The sequence below is a fragment of the Hyperoodon ampullatus genome, assembly GCF_949752795.1.
Source record: "Hyperoodon ampullatus genome assembly, chromosome: 16".
NCBI lineage: Eukaryota > Metazoa > Chordata > Mammalia > Artiodactyla > Ziphiidae > Hyperoodon > Hyperoodon ampullatus.
The window spans coordinates 65233376-65255910 of record NC_136929.1 but is presented as its reverse complement, the minus strand read 5'-3'; the positions used below and the strand labels follow the sequence as shown (position 1 = coordinate 65255910).

Sequence of the window (22535 nt, the reverse complement as noted above, 5' to 3'; positions counted from 1 at the left end):
GGTGTCTTGCTTCCATAAAGACAGTATAATTAAAATTAGGAGTGCTGCTTCTCAAATTAACAATAATAACACCCCAGAGGATTAGCAATAGATTCAAAGATGCAATATAACTGCAGTTATTTATGGAGTAAATGGGCAGCCTGTAATTATTCTCATAAAAAGCTACTTGTCTAAAGTATACATATGAAAGACTTAAGAAATATATTTCATTCCAGTATGGGTTTGCTTTGTCACTATTGCTAATGGCCATAGGCACAGATCACTAGTATGCAAGTTGAAGGTGATAAAGGACTTCGCCATTCTTGTTCATTGCCATATTTCTAGTTCTTAGGACAGTACCTGGCAACAGAGTAAGCACTTAATAAGAATTTATTGAATGAATGAATAAATAAGCTAAGTTGTTTGGATTCTAGAGTTTCAGATAAACACATATGGTACTGTATATTCTGCTACAGCATTCAGGGTTACTCCTCTCTGACTTTTTTTCTGGGCTTTAAGAAACTGAAAACCCTGTGCTTTTTCACTCCGACTCCTCTCTGGGCTAGCTCTTGTATCTTGCCAAGCTAGCATGAGTTTGCTTATATCAAGATTGTAGATTAGATGGTCAGAGACAATGCAAAACCCAAAGGGCACTGCATAGAGTTGTGTTGCCTGTTCATAATCCATACCTCACCTACTGTTTGCCATAGCCAATGACTGCATGGTAGGATAGATTTAGTATAATCATCTGTAATATGAAAAAACTAAAATAGTATGTAGCCAAGTAGGGTAATAGTGCTTAGAAATATCAAACTAACCATTTATATTATAATTCTGATTCGTCTCATCAATAGCAATTATAGATTGTATTTCCTATGATAATAAGATGGAGTATAGCTAGGAACGACACATTCTAGGGGGGAAGTTATTCAACTTACAGCAATAAGTTGGTAAGAATTATTCATCATAGCTATTAACATGTTAAGTAGGACAACCAGAGAGATGATGTTGTATGTCCCAAACATGGTGGCACCAACAAACTCGGTGAATTCATGCTGCGCTTTGACATTGGTCACATATAAGTTGATGAGCCCAAATATTGACCAAAACAGGGATTGGAGTGTCTCAAATAACCTAGAATAAAGGTAAAATGACATTAATAGCTACATTAATAGAACCATTATACAATAAGGTAGAATGATAAAACATGATTACTATGAGGTCATAGTTGATTAATTTAAAAATAAACTTAATAGAAAGAATTAAAGAAAATTGTTTCCTTATACTAGCACAAATGTGTACTTAATTTTCTCAAGAGCTTTGAAAACTATTTAGTTTCCTGACCAGCGATGACAAATCAGACCCACAGCATGTTTTTGTATAGTCATTGAGTTAAGAATGGTTTTTACTTTTTCAAAGGGTCAGAAAAAAAAAATCAAAAGAAGAGTGATATTTTGTGACATGTGAAAATTATATAAATTCATATTTCAATGCACATAAAGTTTTATTGAAACACAACCATGCCAATTCATTTATACACTGTCTATGGTTTCTTTTGTGTTACAATGGCAGCAGTGAGTAGTCGCAACACAGAACATACAGCCCACAAAGCCTAAAATATTTACTACGTGTCCTTTTCATAACAAGTTTGCAAACCTGTGTCCCAGGGCACTGAGTGACAGTTAATAAATAATAAATCTGCAGGCTTAGTCTTTAAAAAATGTAAGTTCTTTTACCTGATTTTCCTTTTTGATTATAGAAGGATTAAAAATAATGTTATCATTATGGATTTCCACATTTACAATTAAAATTGCACAGAGTGAATCCTGTATGATGACAAAATGTCTCAGAATGCTCAGATAATAAGATTTGCTATTTTTTATATTTCTCGGAACATTTTCTTCATAACTTACTCCAAAAATGGAATAAGATGAAGAGTGTCTGAACCCAAATGAAGAATTGTTTCAGTAGGACCATTATAACACCTTAATGTAATAAAAAGACAATGGAACTCTTATATTCTTCGAGAAATGGTTAAAAAAATACTGTATTTAAATTATGTTGTGAAAACAAAAGCAAAAAGTATCTTATACGTGGCATGACATATAGGAGGTGGGATTTCAGTGGTCAAGTGCCCCAGGGAGAGCAAATTCATATGAGGCCAGTGGACAGTGGTATGGCCTGATGTGAAAAGATGAGCTTAAACTATCAGATTTCCTCTCTGTGAAAGTTTACCTTAGAAGTATCAAGAGAATGAGGTAGTTGTTAAAAAGTACTGAAATGACAGGAGTTATGATGTAGAATTAGGATCACTGGAATTATGAGAAGCTAAAGGTTTGAGACAGCACAAACTAAGAAACAGAGAACTGAGAATAAATAAGCCAGATAATAAGTAAACCCTGAAGAGAATACACGTGGAGTAGCTAAGTCATGTTAATATCGGTTCTCAGAGGAAAAATATCCCATGGTCCAGCTCTACATCAACTCCTGCTCTTCTTGAAGCCAGGTCTTGCTCTAGGCTCTGTCCTTGCTAAGATCAACCCTTGCTCAGAGAATCAAAGGGCTGGATTCTTGTACCAAACTCCTGTTACTTGAAACAATCCATGAATTTCTGATCAGTATGACAAGCAGAATCTAACTAAGGATGCCTTAGTTGGTGTTCAGGATTTCTTTTCTTAAATTAATTGGGTTTTTTTTTTAAGTAAGCCATTTCATATTTTTAATTGTATAATAAAATTTTAATTATAGGATATGAAATGTAGTGGTTTCTTTACTGAATTATTTTGCTAGGGCTGTTCATCTCTCAATGGGGCAAATTATCATAAAGGTTTCAATGTTATCAACCTCAATCAGACCTTGACTTGCCAGCAGGGATGTACTTTGTGAAGAGTTCACCATATATTCTTAAAGGACAACCAGATGTCAGATTCTAACAATATCAGGGAAAGTTTAATATAATTCATTGACCTCAGACAAAGGTCACTAGAAGGTATTCTTTGAAAACTTTCTCAGAAGAAAAGTAAATTTGACCCAAGGCCACGAGTTCTTTATTTTCAGTAGCTTTAGGGAGAATTTCTAAGATTAATGACAGTGTCATTGGATTCAATGTGAAATGATTTTGTTCTTTCTTTCTAAATAGTGTATATTCTCACTGTGAATATACAAATATAATTCAACTGGTTTTTCCCTGACCTCAATAGCAGTTCAGAGAGAGAGTAGAAGTTATATGAGTGATATAAAAATTATATAAAATGTTGCCACATAAATCCCATAACAGTTACTTTTCTAAATGTTCAAATAAAAAAGTGATGTACAGTAAATGGATTGTTATGGTTGAATAATTCTGATTTTCTTCTACCTAAATAAGAACTATTCATCATTAGGATATTAGCAGACCCTTTGGCAAAACATTTATTTGCATATTTAGTTAAAATTTGAAAATAAGAAAATTCAAAACAAGATGACGTTCTATGATTAACTCTGAATTTCATTCTTATTTTTATTTTCTTTTCATTTTTTCAGTTGAATGAATCAGAAGTAAGATTTGCAGAATAGTTCCACTTAACCAAAATATATTTACTTTTAGATGAATCAAGACCCTGTTATCAAGACACTGGTGTTTCTTAGCTAATTATTCTTTTATTACATGGATTAAAAAATCAATCTAAGTTAATATTTCAAAGCCATTGTTTCTAAAACGGTTTTCATAATTATTGATAACAACATTGCCCATAGATTGAAGGGCCATTAGCATTAGCTGCATCACATTTTAGATTAACGTTATGTGGCAACTATTTTCCTAATTCTGTGGAAAGATAAGGACAGAAAGCTTTCCAGGATAATGGCACCCTTAATTAAATCACACTTTTAGAATCTTGGTTAAAGACTAAGACCTGGCAACTTCTACAGCATTGCCATCCTAAAGATGTCTCTTGTTTCTTGAGGCTATTTTTCAATTTCTCCTTTTAAAAATGAGCTTATTCCCCAGTTAAATACTTACACCTAGAGAAAGAGAACAGGTAAAATGGTCATGTATTTCACAGTTGTGTTTTCCTCTATCCTTTGAGATGAAATCGATGAGGAAACATAAGTTAATACAAGAGATCTGACTGTTTTATTCTGAGTTTATAAGGAATTAAGAATATTAAAGTACGACGTCAGCTGGCCAGTTTCAATTATCAGAAGTACAGCTCCAATCAACATAAAAGGCATTTTCTTAATGAGAAAATATCTATCACAAGGTCCATGCCTCTGTATTCATAAGAGAGCCCCTTACCCAGAGACTATTGGTTTAAAATTCTATGCAGAATAATTTCAGTGATTCAATATTTGGTTTCTTTTAGTAACATGTAGTTCTTCCCATGTCAAAGAGAAAACAACCTGGAAGCATTAAAGGGGCAGGAAGAAGTGTCCACTTGCTGGTGGGAAAATGCACAGAGAGACATAGAAGACAGATCACAGTCTATTCCCACTGGGAGCTCACAGTCAGGAAGGGATCTGGAAGGCATCTTGGAAAAGGTACATCTGAGATAAGTTTTGGAACACAAAATAGAACTTTGCCAAGTGAGAGGGCAGAACAAGAGCATTCTGGGATGAGAGAAGAATAGGACATATTTAGGGATTGATAACCCATTAGAAAATGTTGAAGAATAAAGTGTGATTGGGGATTGGAGAAAGATGAAGCTAAAAAAGCAAGCAAGGGGCAGATCATTGAAGGACCTGGTATGTCAAGCTAAGAAATTTGACTGTATCCAATAAGGAACGAGAAACCATTTAGGTATTTTAAATAGAGGAGTGTCAAGATTTTGGCTTAGAAAGATCATTCAGGCAACAGGATGGAAGACATATCAAGGAAGGCAGGGACCAGGGGCAGAGGGCCTTAGATTTAGGCAGGGTCAGCGAACAAGGGAAGATGGCCCCGAGACAATAAAGAGCAGTAGTAGACATTTATTGGCTGACTGCATGTGGAGGGGGTGGGGGAAAAGAGGGATCTAGTATAAAACACAAGTTTTTGATTTAAGTATCTGAATGGTTGTGGTAGCATTGACTAAGAAAGGGATTTGAGGAGGAGGAATTTAAAAAGTTGTGAGAGAGACTCTGATGAGTTTTCTCTGATTGGGTTTAAATGTTTAGGAGACTTGCATGGAGAGGCATTCGAAAGACAGTTGGACTTACAGATCTTGGGGAGAGAGGCCGATGCTAGTGATATAAATTGAATATAGGAGTCATCTCTTAGACATCTTGGATAGGGCCAAATCCATCAGATGAGTTTTCACCGAGATATTGGAACAGGGTCGGAGGATAGTTACTAAGGCAGATCACTATTTAAAAGCAATCACTGAAATATAATTATTAGAGAACCATGAGAAAGATTAGAAAAGTAAGAGATAAAGTATTAAAACATAGTCATATTAAAAGTAAAGGAGGGCAAGATTTAAAACATGAAGGTGTTAAACAGGGTCAAATGATACAGTTTAAATAGGATACAAAGAGATAAATGTCCATTGATAGTAGTGATATGGAGCCTCCAGCTATTTTCTAGACCAAGAACAAGGTATCTTGTTTAGGCTTCTTTTCAGGGTTGCTTGGATGAGAGGAAGGAGAGAGCCAGGAGTAGCAGCCAATGAGAAACAGAGTTCAGAGTTTCAGCATACATTTGTGCCCAGACTGGAAGGAGTTATAGGGAGGAACCATGTAAATACAGATAAGGAAACACTAGATACTACTACTAATAAAAAGAAGTGGAGTGGATAACATTTTTTATCACATTATATGACAAGCACTGTCTTAGGTACTTTACATTAATTTTTTTTTAATTTTCATAGGGAAGACATGAGATGGGGTAATAAAAAGAAAACGTTGAAATTTGTGGTAGTTACAGAGTTATAAAAAGAAGAAGATATAGTTATAACTGCAAGCAACAAGTCGTACTAGCAGTTACTCTTTGTGAGTAACTTTGAACAAAAATAATTTGTTGCTTGCAGGTTTACATTCCATTATCTGGAAAAGAATTCAAGTAGAACACCTGGTTTATTTGCACTGAATGATTTGGACCTATAATATTGGAGTGATATGCAGTTATCTGTTGCTTTTCATGGTAATAGAGAAAACCATCAGTAAGGATACACTGAAAGAATACATAATCCAAGGAATTCAACGTGTTTGCTTTTAGAATAAAATGTATATTAAATATTTTGCATCAGATTCTCTAGCCATATTCTTTTGAGACAGATGTTAAAATTAGCTCACAATATGTCAGCATTTACCGCAAAACCAGTAACAGGGCAAGGGGATTCCTGAGACTCTCACGGACCATAAATTAGGATGGGGTTAGATAGAACCTTGTTAACTACAGATGAATCATATGTCTGAGAAGGGGTTGGGTCTTGGAACCTGAGCTGTTCCCTGAATTAAAGAAAACCTGAGGAGAGAACTCAGTTCTAGGGGCTGTGTGGAAGTTCTCTGGAAGACAAAGCATGATCAGAAGGATGTGACCACAAATGTCAACAGGGCGGTCTTGGCAAGCAGTTGCACCAGGGCACGTAGTACAAAGTAACGAGGGAGTTGTGAAAGATGGAGCATGCAAAATGGCTGTCCATCAGAAATCCAGGAGGCCTGTCAGCAGGCACTATCCAGCAACTTTGTTAGAGGCAGAATTTGAGTCTAAGAAGGGGGAGGTTGGTGGATCTACTACCGTGAATCCCTAGTTCCCGTTGCCGGGAGCAAATTGCCAAGTCAAGGATCACGAGCAAGTGGGGAAAGACAAGTTCTGATATCAAAACTGAGACACAATCCAAGGCTATTCCTCACCAGGCTATTGCTGCAAGGGATTTCACTGAACTAGGTGAGAAAAGAGCATGAGGGAGATGACAAGGCTGGGTAAACTGGTCGGGCTGGAGAACTGCTTAAGTCCAGGAGAATAAAGAGGCTGGAGCAAGGGATAAAGTGACAAGGAGAAGCTGGGATGACTTTTTGTTTTCTTTATGATTCACGGTTTGTATCAAATCGATTTCTGAATGGACCTGAGGCAGCTAAGGCTGCGATGAAAACTTACGTGCAAATAATCAGATGTTAATGAAGTTAAATGGGGTTTTAAATACTGGGATCAAAGGTAAAACAGATACAGAATTGAGCCAACAAGATTATTTAACCAAAAGTGATTTAGTTTACAGGACGTTATTGATTTCCTCCCGAGGAACTACTGTACTCTCTCAGATTTCATAAAGTTCTAGAAGGGCCAATGAATGGCCAGCTGACTTTCAAAGTCATCTACAAAATCACTATGTGTTCACATGTGGTTACTGTGGAGAGGAAGATCACCTCACTTCTTAATTCATCTGCCAATTCACTGTTTATCATAGTGGGAAGGAAGTGGACACAGGCAAGTAGAGGGGTTTTCTATCAGAACTGTGTGAGCATGAAACACCGTGGCCATGAACCTGGGCTGTCAGCATGCCTGACTGTGAGAATTACCAGAGCTTGACACCGAACAAGACCTGATGCTCCTCAGCTGTAAGGGCACAGAGGGTTATATGTGCGTCATAATCATGGCTTAGGTTAGCCTGAGGTCTCTATTTTGGACTATTTCTCCATGCTTAGATTTTTGGGTAGGGAACCCGAGAATAAAAGAGACATGTGAAGGAACTTTAGTATCTGGAAAACACCTAAGCAAAGATTGAAAAGCATTTTGATTTTCTTCCACGATTGGTTTTCCATATATTCTATCTCTTACTATGCTTGTAAGCTATCACTAGGCACAAGTTTCTTTCTATTCCACATTTTAAAACAGTATACATAACGGTCTTTTATAGGAGGTCATTTAAAAAGAAAAGACCATTTTACTAAAACTTAAAATAAATGTACTGGATATTTCTGTTTTCCACACTAAGCACAATTTTTCTTTGCAACCGCTTGTCACAGTTCAAATTCAAAATGTAACACACTCTATATCCTGCCCAACGTTCCCAATAGAAAAAAAAGTCTGTGAGACTTACGTTGAAAATGCATTATTCTGCTTTTCACATCGTATGCCTTTGCAGCTTAACCCTTTTGTTTCTTCGTAATAGAAGTACAATTGATTTAGGCCATTGGCAAATGCTAGCAACACAAGGCAGTAGATGAATAGAAACTTCAAAATGTCCAGGAGCATTCTTCCCAGAGATATTTGCAGAGGCCCCAGGTGAGAATTTGCAGTAAACAGTGAGATCAGTCGCAGGGAACTAAATATATTTGCAATAGCAAATAAAGCTTCAGCCACCAGCGTGGGATGCCACATGTCCCAAGATTCTCGTGGATTAAGAGCACTGTACTGGAGAAAAGAGAGAGACAAAGGGAAAATAAAATATGAAACAAACACATACATATAAATATGTCAATCTCAGGACAGGATGATTTTTCGGACAGCTTCAGCACCACGGCAGCCTACTGGCAGGAAGCTGATGCTTTCCATGATGGTGGCAGCAATTCTAATCTACAGAAAAATAAAAATTTCCTAAAGGAATTTATAATTGTTGAGCTTCAATCAAAGTGACCTCCCTGGTCTGTCCTTGTCATTTGTAGTATTTGCTAATCTGTGAATTACATCTGTCCTTGATCTTTCCAGTGGGACTTTTAAAAAAGAAAAGGAAAACGTTACATAGGAAAAGATAGTCTGTTTTATCTTGGGAAAAAATGGCGATATCATAATTATAACAAAGAAAACTACATTTTAAAGGAAAACTGCTACATTTTGAACAAAATCAATGGCTTTGCTTACTATGTTCGACACACTTGCCTATTCTAGAGGAATGCATGCTGGATACAAATTACATATAAATGAATGGAAGTAGTGGTCTGTTGTCTTGGATATAGTAATGACTAACGTGGGTATGACGATTAATATTTTGTATCTGTTATATCCTAAATGTACATAAAACCTAAACTGGAAATCATCCTAGCAGTCAATGAATTGCTAATTTTTAATATTTCATGTGTAGAAAGTGTGATATTTGTCTAAACATTCCCTAATTAGATAAAATATGTGATTTGAGAAAAATACTTGCTACATTAAACTTTGACCAGCAATTATTTTAAAAGTATGATTTAATTAAAATGTCAGCTTTGAACTATCTTGATACTGGGCTATATAAAGAGCACAGTGAAATTTATCCCTTGTAGTCTTGAGGTAAATCTGTACCCCTACAAGAAAAAAGGTCAAATACACTCTTTGAAATATTACATCGTGAACATCTATTATTACACCCATACAAGAACTGAACAAGTTAAATTCTCTTCTTCATATACATCACTAAAAATACGTCTAGACAATTGCACCTTTTTCCTAATGATCATGTAGGGAAAAGAAATGTACTTCTGTATGAGTCTCTCAGAATATTTCCATTCTTTTTATATTGCATTTTATACCAAAGACCTTTACAAATGTTAATTCTCTTGAAGCTAATAGATGGTATTTTTAAAATCTCCTTGGGGAGAAAATACATCACAAACTCTGGATTTTGTTCAACACTCAGACTCCTGCTTGAGTGACAATTTAAAACAATCAAGTTTGAACTAGAAGGAAATTATTTTCTATTTTTGAATCCTCATAACCGTTCTTGAACATTCCCATGCATAGCTTCAGCATAAAATAGCTAATGATTGAAGATACAGAAAAAATTTTTAATTTAAGATTTTTATTCATTAAAATGAGTATCGGAGTGACAGGTTGTGGTATCAAACATCACCTAAATCTCTCCACTCCCCTCCCCTGGTATATTATGCCACCTTTTCCTTCAAAGACTACGATAACATTCACCTTCCTTTTTTCACTTCTCTTGAAAGACACACATATTTTAGTAGAGAGCATTTACCCTTCTGTTGATGGCTAATTACATATTTCTCCTCTATCTCTCTGTCTCTCTCTCTCTTTCTTACTTAATATGGCTTAGGACCATATCTCAAAATGTACAAAACACTAAACAGTAAACACTCTTAAGGATGTAATCGTTTTCTCGGAATTTCTCACCACATTTAACACAATGTCCTGCATGTAACAGGTGCTCAAGAGACATTTTATCCCATCAACTATTCATGCATAGTCCAGTGAGGATGACAGGGACAGCTAATTATAATAAAAATGCTCTAAGAGATTAACACAAACTGCTGTGGGAATAGAGAAGAGAAAGTGATACAGTCTGTCTGGGGCTGCTGGGGCCGGCAATGAATAGAGATTACATGTTGTTCAAGCTCTAAGGGTCCCTCGATGTTATTGAATCTGGTGGAGATGCTGTTCCTTGTTCTAATTCTCACAACCAGTTTGCGGCAGTTGGATGTAGAATCCATCGTCACGTGGTCACTGACCCCAGCTCTACTTTTGACTTACTAAACTTTAGAACCCTTCTTAGCAACTGCTCTCAGCTGGGACTTGGAAAATCATAAGAGGAACATTTCCCATTTTACAACTCAGAGATGCTAGTTTCTGCCCCAGTATAATTACCCAAAACCGTTTCAGAGTCCAGCACTTCTGGTAATTGTTGGGAAACAATGCTACGTGAATATGTTCACATCTATGCATGGCCGGGGCTTGCTGAGAAATATATTGTATTGGGGTTAAAGGATGTTTGAATGGCAAATGAGTCTTGGAAATTAGAGACCTCCTGAGAGATTTAGAAATATCTCCCCTGGAGCCATCTGCTTACAGTCTAAGGATAATAATTCTAAGGGACCTTTGCCTCCTCAGACAGAATTTGTTTTCTTTAGAAAGTTAAGGTCTTTCTCTTTTCTTCTCCAGGGGGAAGATGGGCAGCGGGCACAGCTGCACTATAGAAGCTCTGAGATGCATCATTTCCCAGTTCCTCTCCTGTGGTACAAACTCATGGATGTGAAGGGCACATCTGGCTCTCATCGGTCGCCCTGTGGAGGCTTGGAGCACAGGGAACCAATGCCAAGCTTCTCATGTAAGTAAATAATTTGTCTATTCTCTGACCCAGAAACCTTGTTTCCTGTTAATAAATGGAGATATGAACCTTTAGAAATTATCTCTTGATTACACTCTTTTAACTTTACTTTTTAATTTTTCTTCTACCATTCACATCTATGTATATTTAGCTTAGGTTTTTAAATATAGGCATTCTTTTACAAAAGGAATTCTAAAAATTCTTACAAGCCATACTGTTCTGTGAATTTGTAGAGAAAAATGAAGAAAAAATTCTTCAGTGATTAAATGTATTTCCCACAGCTATCGTTAGAAATGAAAAGATTAACTCTAATTTTAAAGTTTTCTTTGGCTCTATTTTCTAAAAACTATTCACAAAATCTATATTCATGTTTCATCTTTGCATGTTTGCCTCAAGCCATAGTGATGATTCTTGTCAGTATCCTTTGCAGGCTCTTCTTCCTCACTTTCCCCTTAAACGTTTCAAACCCCTTCTCTTCTCATTCTGTCTATTCTCCCTGGATGTTGCCTGTGATTTCAACTGTCATTTGTATGCTGGTGACTTCCGATTCCACATCAGAAATCGCACCTTTACAATCATAGTTTATATTCTCCTGCCTCTTGACTTCTCCTCTTAGAAATCTCACAGGTGTCTCCAACTCATAGGCCAGAATTGAAGCACATCATGTTTTCATCCTCAAGCTCCTTCTCTGTTTATGTTTTCTCATCTCAGTGAATGGCAGCAAATCACCCAAGGCAGCATTTGATGTTGATCTGATAGTCTTCCCTTCCAAACTTGCAGCCTCTAAAACTGAAATCTTAGATATGTTGCTCACTCCTCTACATTGGTATTCTCATTGTTTAAAAAGTTCCTCTGTTTCCCACAGAAATTATTAAAATAGCCTCCCAACTCTTCTCCCTGCCTTGAACCTTGTCCCTACTTTCCTCTAGAATCATCTTTTAAAAGGGTCAATCAGATCATCTCACCTCTTGCTTAATGTTCTTCAATGACTGCAATGACCTCGGGATGAAATTCCGATTTCCCAACCTGTCACATGAAGCCTTGGGAATCTAGGTCTTGACTTTCTTTTGAGATTGACCTGCCACTTATACCCAATTAGGTACTTACTACTCTGGCTCAAACCTTTAGTGCTGGCAATTCCCCAAATTACCCTCACGTTCTCATCAAAATGCCTTTCTATGAATACTGGACCCTTTGTTTAGAATGGATTTAAGTTCTAATTATTTTGATTCTTTGGCTATTATTCAGTTATCAAATATGTGTTGAGTGCCTACTCTGTGTCAGGAGCTAACTTCAGGGTTCACAGTGGTTATCAAACAAGACATAATTCATGCCATGAAGGCTTACAATATAGTGAAGAAGACAGACATTAAATAAGTAATGCCGCTCTTTCCCTTGAGAAGTACTCTCAGACCACAGATGTGTAGACACTAGGATCCTGCTGACCAAAGCTGGTAGTTCCATGTTAGACAGAGATCAAGAGCTATGTACACACCTATAGCCCTTCGAGGACCAGCAGTTCCTGCCCTCTTCTTTCTCTCAAAGATCTGCTTTCTAGTATAAACCTACCGTAGTTTGGCTTTGTCTTAAGCCTTCATTTCTATTTAGATTCTTTTTAAGAGACTTGGTCCTGTGCAGACCTATGAAATAGAATATTTACCATTGAATCACTTGTCAGATTTCCATGCAGGGAGCTTTGTCTAATGCATTTTTTGTACTGGATATCTAGTATAGTGTCTTATATATGATAGAAGCTCAAAAAGCATTCTAGGGTGAAGAATCATAGCCACATTCAAAAGCATGGTTGTTAGAAAAGATGGTTGATTTGCGGAAATGTGAGTATCTTAATATAGTTGGAATACAGAGGGCTTGGGAATAGTGAGAACTCTAAAAGAAAGATGAAGCCAGGTCATGAACCCCTCAGCAGAAGTGTTAGGAGAAGAAGATGGATTGCAGCATAATACTGGGTCATAAGCTCCTTGAATATAGGAAAAGTTCATCTTTATATTCTCTATAGTCCAATGCACACTTATAAAAGTCAAGTAATCAATCAAAATGGGTAATAATTAATTTAATGCAAAATGAAAACATTTGTCATGCAAAATTAAATAGAAAATGTATGCTGGTTTTAATGTCTGATTTATAAGGTGAAAACCTTTCCCTTTCTATAAGTTGGTTAGATAATTAAGTAGTGAAAGACAATAGGAAGGCATATGATTTTCTCCTGTGGTGGATGATACTAGATTAAATAACTTGGATTTAAATATCTACAGCTCTCTGTCATAAAACTAAAGAATGTTTAGAAAAGTTAAAAAAAAAGTTCATAATTTGGAGAGTTCACTACAGTTATAGCATCTGTGAAATGGAAACATTTGCCTTCTTTCTAACTGATAAGAAGGATCAGTGAGATAAATATGTAGCACTATTTAGACGAATGATGCTATGAAAAACTCCAGCAAGACTGTTAAAATAAATGATCTTATTCCTAATCATTGTGATTTTTGAAAATATTATTTATATTACACAGTGGTCGAGGCATAGGAATTTAATCATTTCTGCCAAATGGCTGAAGATAAATATGAGACAAGTTGTACATAGGGACAGGGACTTGGCAAATTTAGGAGAAAACCAGTCCTAATGAAGATAAAGTAACATTTTCTAAGGGTGCCCAGGCATCAAAAAGCTCTGAATTAACTAACATTTTATACATGGTGAGAAGAGGAAATGATTGACAAACATTCTCCTTCAAAAAATTCAGAGCAAATTAAAAAAAAAAAAAGCTACAATCTCTGAGCTGTGAAATGCTAATGAATTGAGGCATCTAAGGCAGCACCACAAAGTCTTGCACAGAAGGAGGACAGTACTGAAATCTCATGGATTTCTGTGCTGTCTTTGTACAATATAATGCTGTTGCATTTTAATAAAAATTAAAAACTGAGTGCTTATATTAAGCTCTATTCCATGTGTTTATTAATGTAATCTTCACAAACATTCTCTGGGACTTGATTATTCCTGTCATTTTACAGGTAAGAAAGTTGAGGCATCGATTAAATAACTTACCCCACATCACACTGGTAGGAAGTGGTATAGGCAGTAGTCATATCAAGTATGGATCATAGCCCAGACCATGGTTTATGGCTAGAACAACCCTTTTGTATGTTAAAAAAAAAAAAAAAAATCTCCTCCAGGTGGATGAACTGCAAAAGGATGAACCAAATAAGGAAGAATTGCCCTTCTGCCAGACCTATTCTAAGAGGTTTTCCCCCTGAAGACCAATTATGGAAGGGTTTCCCTCTTTGTGGGCTGACAGTTCTTTTGGTCTGGATCCATGGCTTGGCCAAAATCACCGAGGGTTAGATTTTTGCTACCATTTATGCACCTGCAGGCAGAAGGTAGAACCTGGGCAATTTCAGTCGAGATCCCAGTTATAACTCCTTGGTCATCTTGCCTGATCCATGAGAAGTGAGCTATTTGCTGGGGAGAAGCATCAAGATGATTCCATCTACCTCATCTTTCATAATAACAAATCAACTACCTTGTGGATCTTACCTCCTAATTAAAATCTAAAGCTTCTCCTATGTCCACTGCTCTACTTCAGACGTTCATCATCATTTGACTCATCCTCTGTTTTTTAAACCTCATTAATGGTTCCTCTTTATTTATAGGGTCCAAATTCTATAGCATGATTTGGAAAGTCCTTCCCATGCTCTTCCCGCCCCCATTTCCCTGGATCATCCCTCTGAGATCTGACCTCCTTTACCCTCTCAGACTGTTGCACGTTTTGTCTCTTCTTCCTAGAATGCTCATACATGCTCATGGACACGATAGATGCCTACTCACTCTGTCCTCTAAATAGTTCCAGGACACTGCCAGCAAAATTTAGTTCCTTCCTTGATGCCAGCATGGCCCCTGTTGTAGACTTTATCACACTTTAAGGTCTTCATGTGCATTTCTCTTTCCTTACTGAACTGCTTGGAGGAAGGGGCTATATCTCAGGCATCTCTGCATTCTCAGCAAACAGATGGAAAGCTGATTTCTTAGCGTGACCCCATAAATTCTTATTGCTTGATTCATATAATGACTGTTTGCCTTGTTTATAGCAGTCTATTTTTGTACACAAATAAAGCACCTTTTCCTGAAATAGCAAGTTGTAAGTTATTAAAAATTAGCATAAAAATTGAATGATAGAACAAAAGAAGAGGAATAGGGGTGAATCGGCAAATCAGCATATCACACAGACTCCCAAAGTAAGTGCTCTTTTGACTATTATCATCATTTAACAGATGATACAGTTGAGGCCCACATTAAATAACTTGCCCCAAATCAGACAGATTGCAAGTGGTAAAGGCAGTCCTAATCCAGAGCTCAGACTCCTTTTCAACTAAAAAAAAAAAAGCAAACGAAAAGACACAATAAAGACATTACAAAAGGCAAATCCAGTGGACCAATAATATATGAAGAAGGAGGAAACAGCAGTAGAATAGAAAGGAGAAAAACTAATCATGCACGCTTACTCTGTAACCAGCACTTTAAATGTATGCACTCATTTACTTCTCATACTAACCACATAAGGCAGAAATTGTTATTCTCCTAATTTTATAGGTGAGGCACAGAGTTGAAGAAACAGACCCAAGCTCACATAACTAGTAAGTGGTAGAAGAAAACTGAGCCCAGGAAACCCAAGTCTAAAGTGTAGCCATTCAGGACTTCCCTGGTGACACAGTGGTTAAGAATCCGCCTGCCAATGCAGGGGACACAGGTTTGAGCCCTGGTCCGGGAAGATCCCACATGTCCCAGAGCAACTAAGCCCGTGCACCACAACTACTGAGCCTGTGCTCTAGAGCCTGGGAGCCACAACTACTGAAACCCATGTGCCTGGAACCTGTGCTCCACAACAAGAGAGGCCACCACAACTAGAGAAAGCCCATACACCGCAAGGAAGACCCAACACAGCCAAAAATAATAAATAAATACATAAATAAATAACTTTATTAAAAAAAATAAAGTATAGCCATTCAAACACTACCCATGCAACTCAAGTTTTGGTCACACAAACTAATCATTCAGAAAGAACATTTCATCATCTATATTTACAATCCTAACTGAACTCCTATGGCCAAAGCACATAAACAAACTATGTATTTCCCAAAGGGTCCATGGTATTTACATATTGTCATCAGAGGTAATTTCTGTCTACTTTTCTATCTCCCTTTTCCCCCCCTCTTTCTTTTCTTCTTCATCACTTGGGGTAGGTGAGTTGGATTTTTAACATAAATTTTCCCTTCATGTAGTATAAAGAACAATACAGGTGAAAATTTTACAACATTTTAAGAAAATTCAAATCCAGTATCTAAAACCATTAGGCCAAAAATCCACAAGTATCCATTAATTCATGTAACTGTACCCAGTATATACTAGAGGTTTTATATATATATATATATATATATATATATATATATATATATATATATATACACACATATATATAAAATATATGTTTTATAAGTAAACACCATGTAAATAAGACCTGTAAAAATATTATGTTTCTTAATATAAATATTGTATGAGAGAGGATCCTTTTGGCATAATCTCATGCTTCTCTGAGCTGCTGAATAGAATTTTACAGTCCAGAGCTATTCAAAGTGTCTTCCTTAGACCAATTACATGACTATCACCTGATGAATTTGCAATAAATGCAAATTTAGACCCCTCCTTAATACTCCTGATTCCTGGGAATGGAGAAAAGGAATCTGTTTTAGCAAGCTTTCCAAGTGATTCTTAGCACCTGAAAGTTTGAGAAGAACTGCTATAGTCATGTAATATCAGAATTTTATAAGCGCACAGGACCACAAAAAACAGATGTATCACTTTTTAGTAGAGAGATGTCCAAACCAACTTTATAGATATACTTAAAGATCATTACAGAAGAAAGAAGAATTAGAAGGATCTGCATTTCAAAACAGATGTCCATCTCCTACACAGATGCAAAGCCTCCTTGGTTAACACAAAACCTTCTGTCATCTTCAGAAGGTCTCAAGGACATTCACCTTAATGCAGATAGGAAAAATTATCAAATCATGTTTCCATTCTTAAAACACAGCTTGCTTTCCATGAAAGTGGTAGAAAATGCTTTTTCTTAATGTTTATATGAGCGCTGGAAACATTTTAGTTGAACAATTCAGGAAACAGCTTTGGGCAATTTTGACCCTGTTATAGCTGAAAATTTCAGGAGTCGACTTAGGACAAGACTACATGAATAAGAGTTCACTTACATGTTAGCATTTCCTAGCTCAGCTCATTAGATGGCATGAATTATTCATGTACAGTTCAATTAAACACTGTTTACTTTTTACTAATTCACTCATCATTTTGACAGAAATTTTTTTTAAAAGGAAGAGAAAAGGAAAGAAGGAAAAAGAAAGGCAGGAAGGAGGAGGCAATAATATAATACTTTGGTTTGAAAAACATCCCCCAAAGTACAAAATAATCCCAATTGTCATTGCAGAACAAAAACATTTTATGTAAATTATGTGGTTTGGGATAAGATTGATGTTGTAAGAAATGCAGGGGAGTATGGGTGTGTGAGATTTCAGCACTGTCATATTGAATGGGGTGAGAAGAAAAAAATTATATTCTGCTCTAATTATATCAAACTGTATTAGTTTAAACTGAAATAATAATTTCAATGCTTTGAAAGAGTAATATTTTGATCTATGTAATTTTATCGGTTAGTTGTAACTGATAAAAATAGATTTGGGTTGCCGAAATTTGAACAGTGTTTGAGGTAGAATTTCATTAGAAATGGAAAGGATTAGAAACGAGAGCAGCTATTGTGAATCATTTTGAGGCATCATTCAATTTAGATGCAAGAAAATTGGGTGACAACTTCTATTTAGAAATCTATTAAAATTTGTTTTATGACTATAAACTGTGTATTATCTATGTCTTTTATTCCTATCTCTCAATAAAGTCATGAGATGATGAATTTCACATACAGATAATGCTCTAGGTAACATTATTAATAAAAATAATAGCAGTGAAAGGTATATCGATACTTATCAGAACTTATGCTTTACCAATAACATAAACAATAGTTACCTTTACAAATGCAACGATTTTCAAGGAGATTGTTGCTAGATATAAGGAGTTCATCACAAAATCCATTAGATTCCACCAATCGTGGATGTAATCTTGAAGTCCACCATCCCACATTTGTTTAATTTCTCCCCATATAAAACCTGCAATTATAGAAAGATTCACATAAGTGTGATTTTTCAATCAAATCACTAAAAACAGAGATCTATAATTAGGAATTAGAGAATCTTGGAGCTTCAAGAGACTACATAGTTACTCTAAATGCAACACCTATTTTTATAGGTAGTAATAATTGAGTCCCAGTCAGATTTTAAAACTTTCAGGACATTTAGCTAATTTGTAGAGAATTCTCTTGGGGCAGCTTCACTGTCTTATATCCATTTGATAAATTGATAAGGTTGTGCAATTTGAATCAAAGTATAATTCCTCTATAGGAGCAATAATTCCTCTATACCTATGTATCTTTCTCTGGAAAATATCATAACGTTTATTTGTAAACAGATACTTGAGGATATTTTTCCTCCCAAATCAAAATGACTCAAAGATTTATGAAAAAACAGTGTATCTAGTGAACATAACTGGCTTAATGCTTTTAAGCAGGGTACTTTGTGGTGTTTTTGTAAGCAATTAACACCTTCAGAGATCTGATTTCAGTTCTGGACAGAAGATGATGATAACATTCATACTTCAATAAAAGACCTTATATCTAGCAGTAGCTTTAAAGCTATATCCAGAGAAAATAAAAATCACTTTCCTTTATTATGGTCATGTTTTTAATAGGAAATATTTTATTTTCAAATATTAGAAAGCACTTAAAAATATCACTGTATATCATTATTCTATTTCCATAATCTTATTACATTTTTATAAATCTACTTTTACAGCCTAATGATGAGAAAGAAAGATATCAAAATATCTAGAATCAGGAAATATTAAAAAGATAAATATGATTTTAAAGCTATATTAAAGCAAGAAAACAACAAGACTTTTAAGGTAATGATAGTTTGAAACATCGAATGTGGGTAGCACAGAGTTTCATATCTGTCCTACACCAAAAGCAAGAAAAAGTCATATAACTATAGAATTATGACTTTTCATGAATCCTTCAGAGAGGTGAGAAACCAAGGAGCCTATACTTCAAAGAAAAACAGGTTCCTGTAAAGAGAGTGACGAGGTAAGCATTAGCTCCCCTGTGGCAGAGTGCAGGGTAAGAAACACTGGCATCATACAAGAGAGAAGGACAATTTCAGAAAACCTTCTTAAACAAACTTCTAAAGGCTAAGTGTGAGCTAGTGTGGGCAGCTTTGGTCTGCCCCAGAAAGCAAAAATTGGATCTATGATATGAAAGTTATAGAACGGAACCTTCTTGCCCAATGTAAGGGGGATTCTCTGGCAGAGTTGTCCCAAAACTGGAATGGATCACTGTTTGGGGTTAAGATTCCAATGCAGAGCCTGGAATGTCTTTGATCAGTCATACTCCAGAGAAATTCTAGCAATGAGTGGAGACTTGTTCCACTGGACCTCTAAAGATCATTCCAACTTTATGAATTTGTGATTCTGGTGTTTTCAAATTTTGTATGTATTTTAAAATGAAATATATTTTAAAATACCTACTAACCAACAAGAGGGTTTATATTTTATTTCCCTTTATAGATAAATTGTATCTCTTTTTTTGCTTCTACCCAACTGGAAAGCCAAATGGGATTATTAACAGTCACCAGAATACGGAACTTCAAATATTTTGTGGGTAATTATGTAAAAGAGTAAGGACACCAAAACTAACTGACTTAGAGGGGAAGGAGGTATGAAGAAGCAGTTAGGAGCTCAGTAGAAAGCACCATTTTAACCTGGAGCCCCTTAATATCTGAGCAGACTCTGTTCCTATTAGACAGGTTCAAGGACATGACACTTCAATAGATGACCTCTAAGGTTTCTGAAGAAGAGTCAAAACAAAAACTCACAATTTGGATATATTACAGTTCCTTTGGAGTTCAAAGAACAGACATAAAATCTAACTTTCTGAATTATACAAAAATTATATTACTTCTGACTTTGGAAAGGCACAACTGTATGGAAAAAACAGAGATCCTGATGAAATTGAGGACTTAGCCCACTGTTTTTTTAACCTGAACTGTAAATGAGACTGTCAGTCAGTGTTGGTTGGCTAATGGGGTTTGGGATCTTTAGTTTTCAAAGCACCAGATTGTAGGATCACTTCCTATAGCTGTTTGGATCACTTCCTGTATCACCACATACTTGTTTGATGACATTGATTTCTATTTGTTATGAGCACGTTAGTGAAATACCAAGTTTCCTCTATTCTGGCAATATTCACCGAAATTTTAGAAGAAACAAGCCTTTAGAAAAACTAGAAGGTGCTATTAACTGGCTGAAAAATGCATCCAGATAGTAAACTATTCATGGTAACTAAAAAACGACTAAAGCAAACAAAGCTTGAGGGAGCTTCTGTCAGAAAATGTTTGTGCTGTTCCCACAATAGGAACATTTCAAAGTTATTCTCTGCTGTTTATAAACAGATGACATGATTTCTCAGCATGGTGGTGGAAGTGTAATTACAAGCATTGATGTAAGACTGCAGGGACCAACCACGGAAAGATTGCAGTGCAAATGAGTCAGAGAACTTCCTTTTAAAAATATTTGTGGATGCCTGGAAGTTTTGGCTATTTTTTTTCTACCTTTCCCATAACAGTTTTCACCAGGGCTATCTGAGTATTTTGTTATATCCCATCATGTGAAGCTGGCTGTGGGGAGGGGATGGAACAGGCAGACCTCCGATGCTGCATTTAGCAGCCTCGATTTCATGTGAGAAATGTGTAGTTCTGCACACAGACCTCTTGCCTCTCCTTTCTTGCTGTCAGTATTTACACGAAGAGTAAATAACCCCAAGCAAAGAGCAAGTCAGCTTTTCACCTATGACACCTCTGAGGGCTTTTTACAGCAGCCCCAGAGCTAGTCGAGGGATCTGGCCTTGGAAGTCCCTTGACAGAACACTGAAATCCATGCTGTGGCACCAAATCAATGAAGATAAAGGCAACAAAAAAGAATTCTCCTTCACTGGAGGGTTTTTTTCCCTCCCCAAGTCAGGAAACAAAAAGATAGTTTCTTGTCAAAATTCTGCTTTTGTTCAAAAAGAAATCTAAATGCGGTTATTTTACTCAGTAGAGACTCACATTATGCCAGACCCATAAGAGTCACTAAGTTAAGGGACAGCTGCTATGGTCTCAGTGTTATTCTTAAAACCCAAACAAAGATAAAGAGCCTCAAGCATCCAGTTTCTGAAGGGAGCGTACAGAAAACTGTAGCCCTTCCCGCTGGGGATTCCTAAGAGGGATGAGGACCATATCTGCTACCAACCTCCTGCCACACTCTAACCCATGGGTTATACAGAGAGAACGCTGGGAAGAGGGGGCCAGAGAGCTGTGAGCTCAGGGCACTGCAGTTCGGGTGCTAGTGACCTCACGAGCACCGCCACCTCCCTAGGTCAAGTGTAGGAGACTCCACGAAAATGCCGCATAAAGATGGGGGGTTTCTGCAAGGAGAAGCTGGCTCTTAACGCCTGCTGGGGCATCTTCCCAAGCACTTGGCCTGCTCATCTCTCACTTGGCTTGCACTTCAGGGAAAACAGACAAACAGTGGGTCTTGGCAGCTGGGCAGCTGGCAGCAGCCTGACCCCTTGCCATCTGAGGTAGTAAGGTTTTGTGATCTCTTGGGGGAGCGAGTGCTTATCACAGGAAGAAGCCGGGCTTTAGCCATTTTGTTCTCCTGCCCTTGCTAGGGTCACAGGACCCATAAAGGGTCCAACTGCTGGTTATGAGAGTTCCCAGACTGGAAGATGTCAGGCAGAGCTGAAACTCGGATTCAGAGAACTCTGTAGTGTGCAGGTACACAGGACCCTCTAAAGAACACTCATGGACCCATCAGGAGAGTCAGAGGGTCAAGACCTGTCACATAGGCCACTCAGTATAAGCCAGAGATGCAGACAACCAACAAGGGAAGAGCTGTGACCAGGGTACCAAGGAGGTAAAGAAGACTTTTAACTTTTCCTGACATCCTTCTTGCCTGCAGAAACCAAGCAATGGGGAGAACAGAAAAAGGCTATGTCCCTCCTTCCATTCCAGGGTTGGGGTTGAAGGATGAGCAAGAAATGAATATTTCCGGGTCCTCTGATACACGTGTCAGGCCTTTGCGGGGAAGAGGAGAGCTTTACACTGATGGTAAGCTTCGTGTTTTAAACTGAACTAGGACTACTTGTTAATAACTCAAAATTTCAGGAAATTGATGATATCTACTAGACAGATAATGAAGGGAAAGGATATTTGGTGCAGGGTGGTTGGGAAGAGTGATTGGAAAAGGTTAAGCCATTTCATGTTTAGATTCTAATGAGTCTCAATTCCTCAATAAAGCTGAAATCGGAACTAAATATGAAACCTGCATAAAATTTGGTTTCTAGAATTGTTTCTTAATATTTAGTGTTTAAAGACCTCTGAAATTTCTGAATCAGTCAAC

The 22535-nt window shown here is 36.8% G+C and overlaps 1 protein-coding gene across 6 annotated transcripts in view; it reads right to left on the bottom strand.

Annotated features, from left to right (window-relative positions):
- TRPC4 (transient receptor potential cation channel subfamily C member 4) overlaps nt 1–22535 on the bottom strand; it is a gene marked incomplete at both ends in the record, with an annotated part of 112420 nt that overhangs the window by 15513 nt on the left and 74372 nt on the right. For all 6 annotated transcript variants that reach the window (XM_079721548.1, XM_079721549.1, XM_079721550.1 and 3 more), the window contains 3 exons: nt 918–1113; nt 7974–8287; nt 18012–18151. In XM_079721548.1, coding sequence (XP_079577674.1) covers nt 918–1113; nt 7974–8287; nt 18012–18151 — 650 coding nt within the window. The remainder of the gene's footprint in view (nt 1–917; nt 1114–7973; nt 8288–18011; nt 18152–22535) is intronic.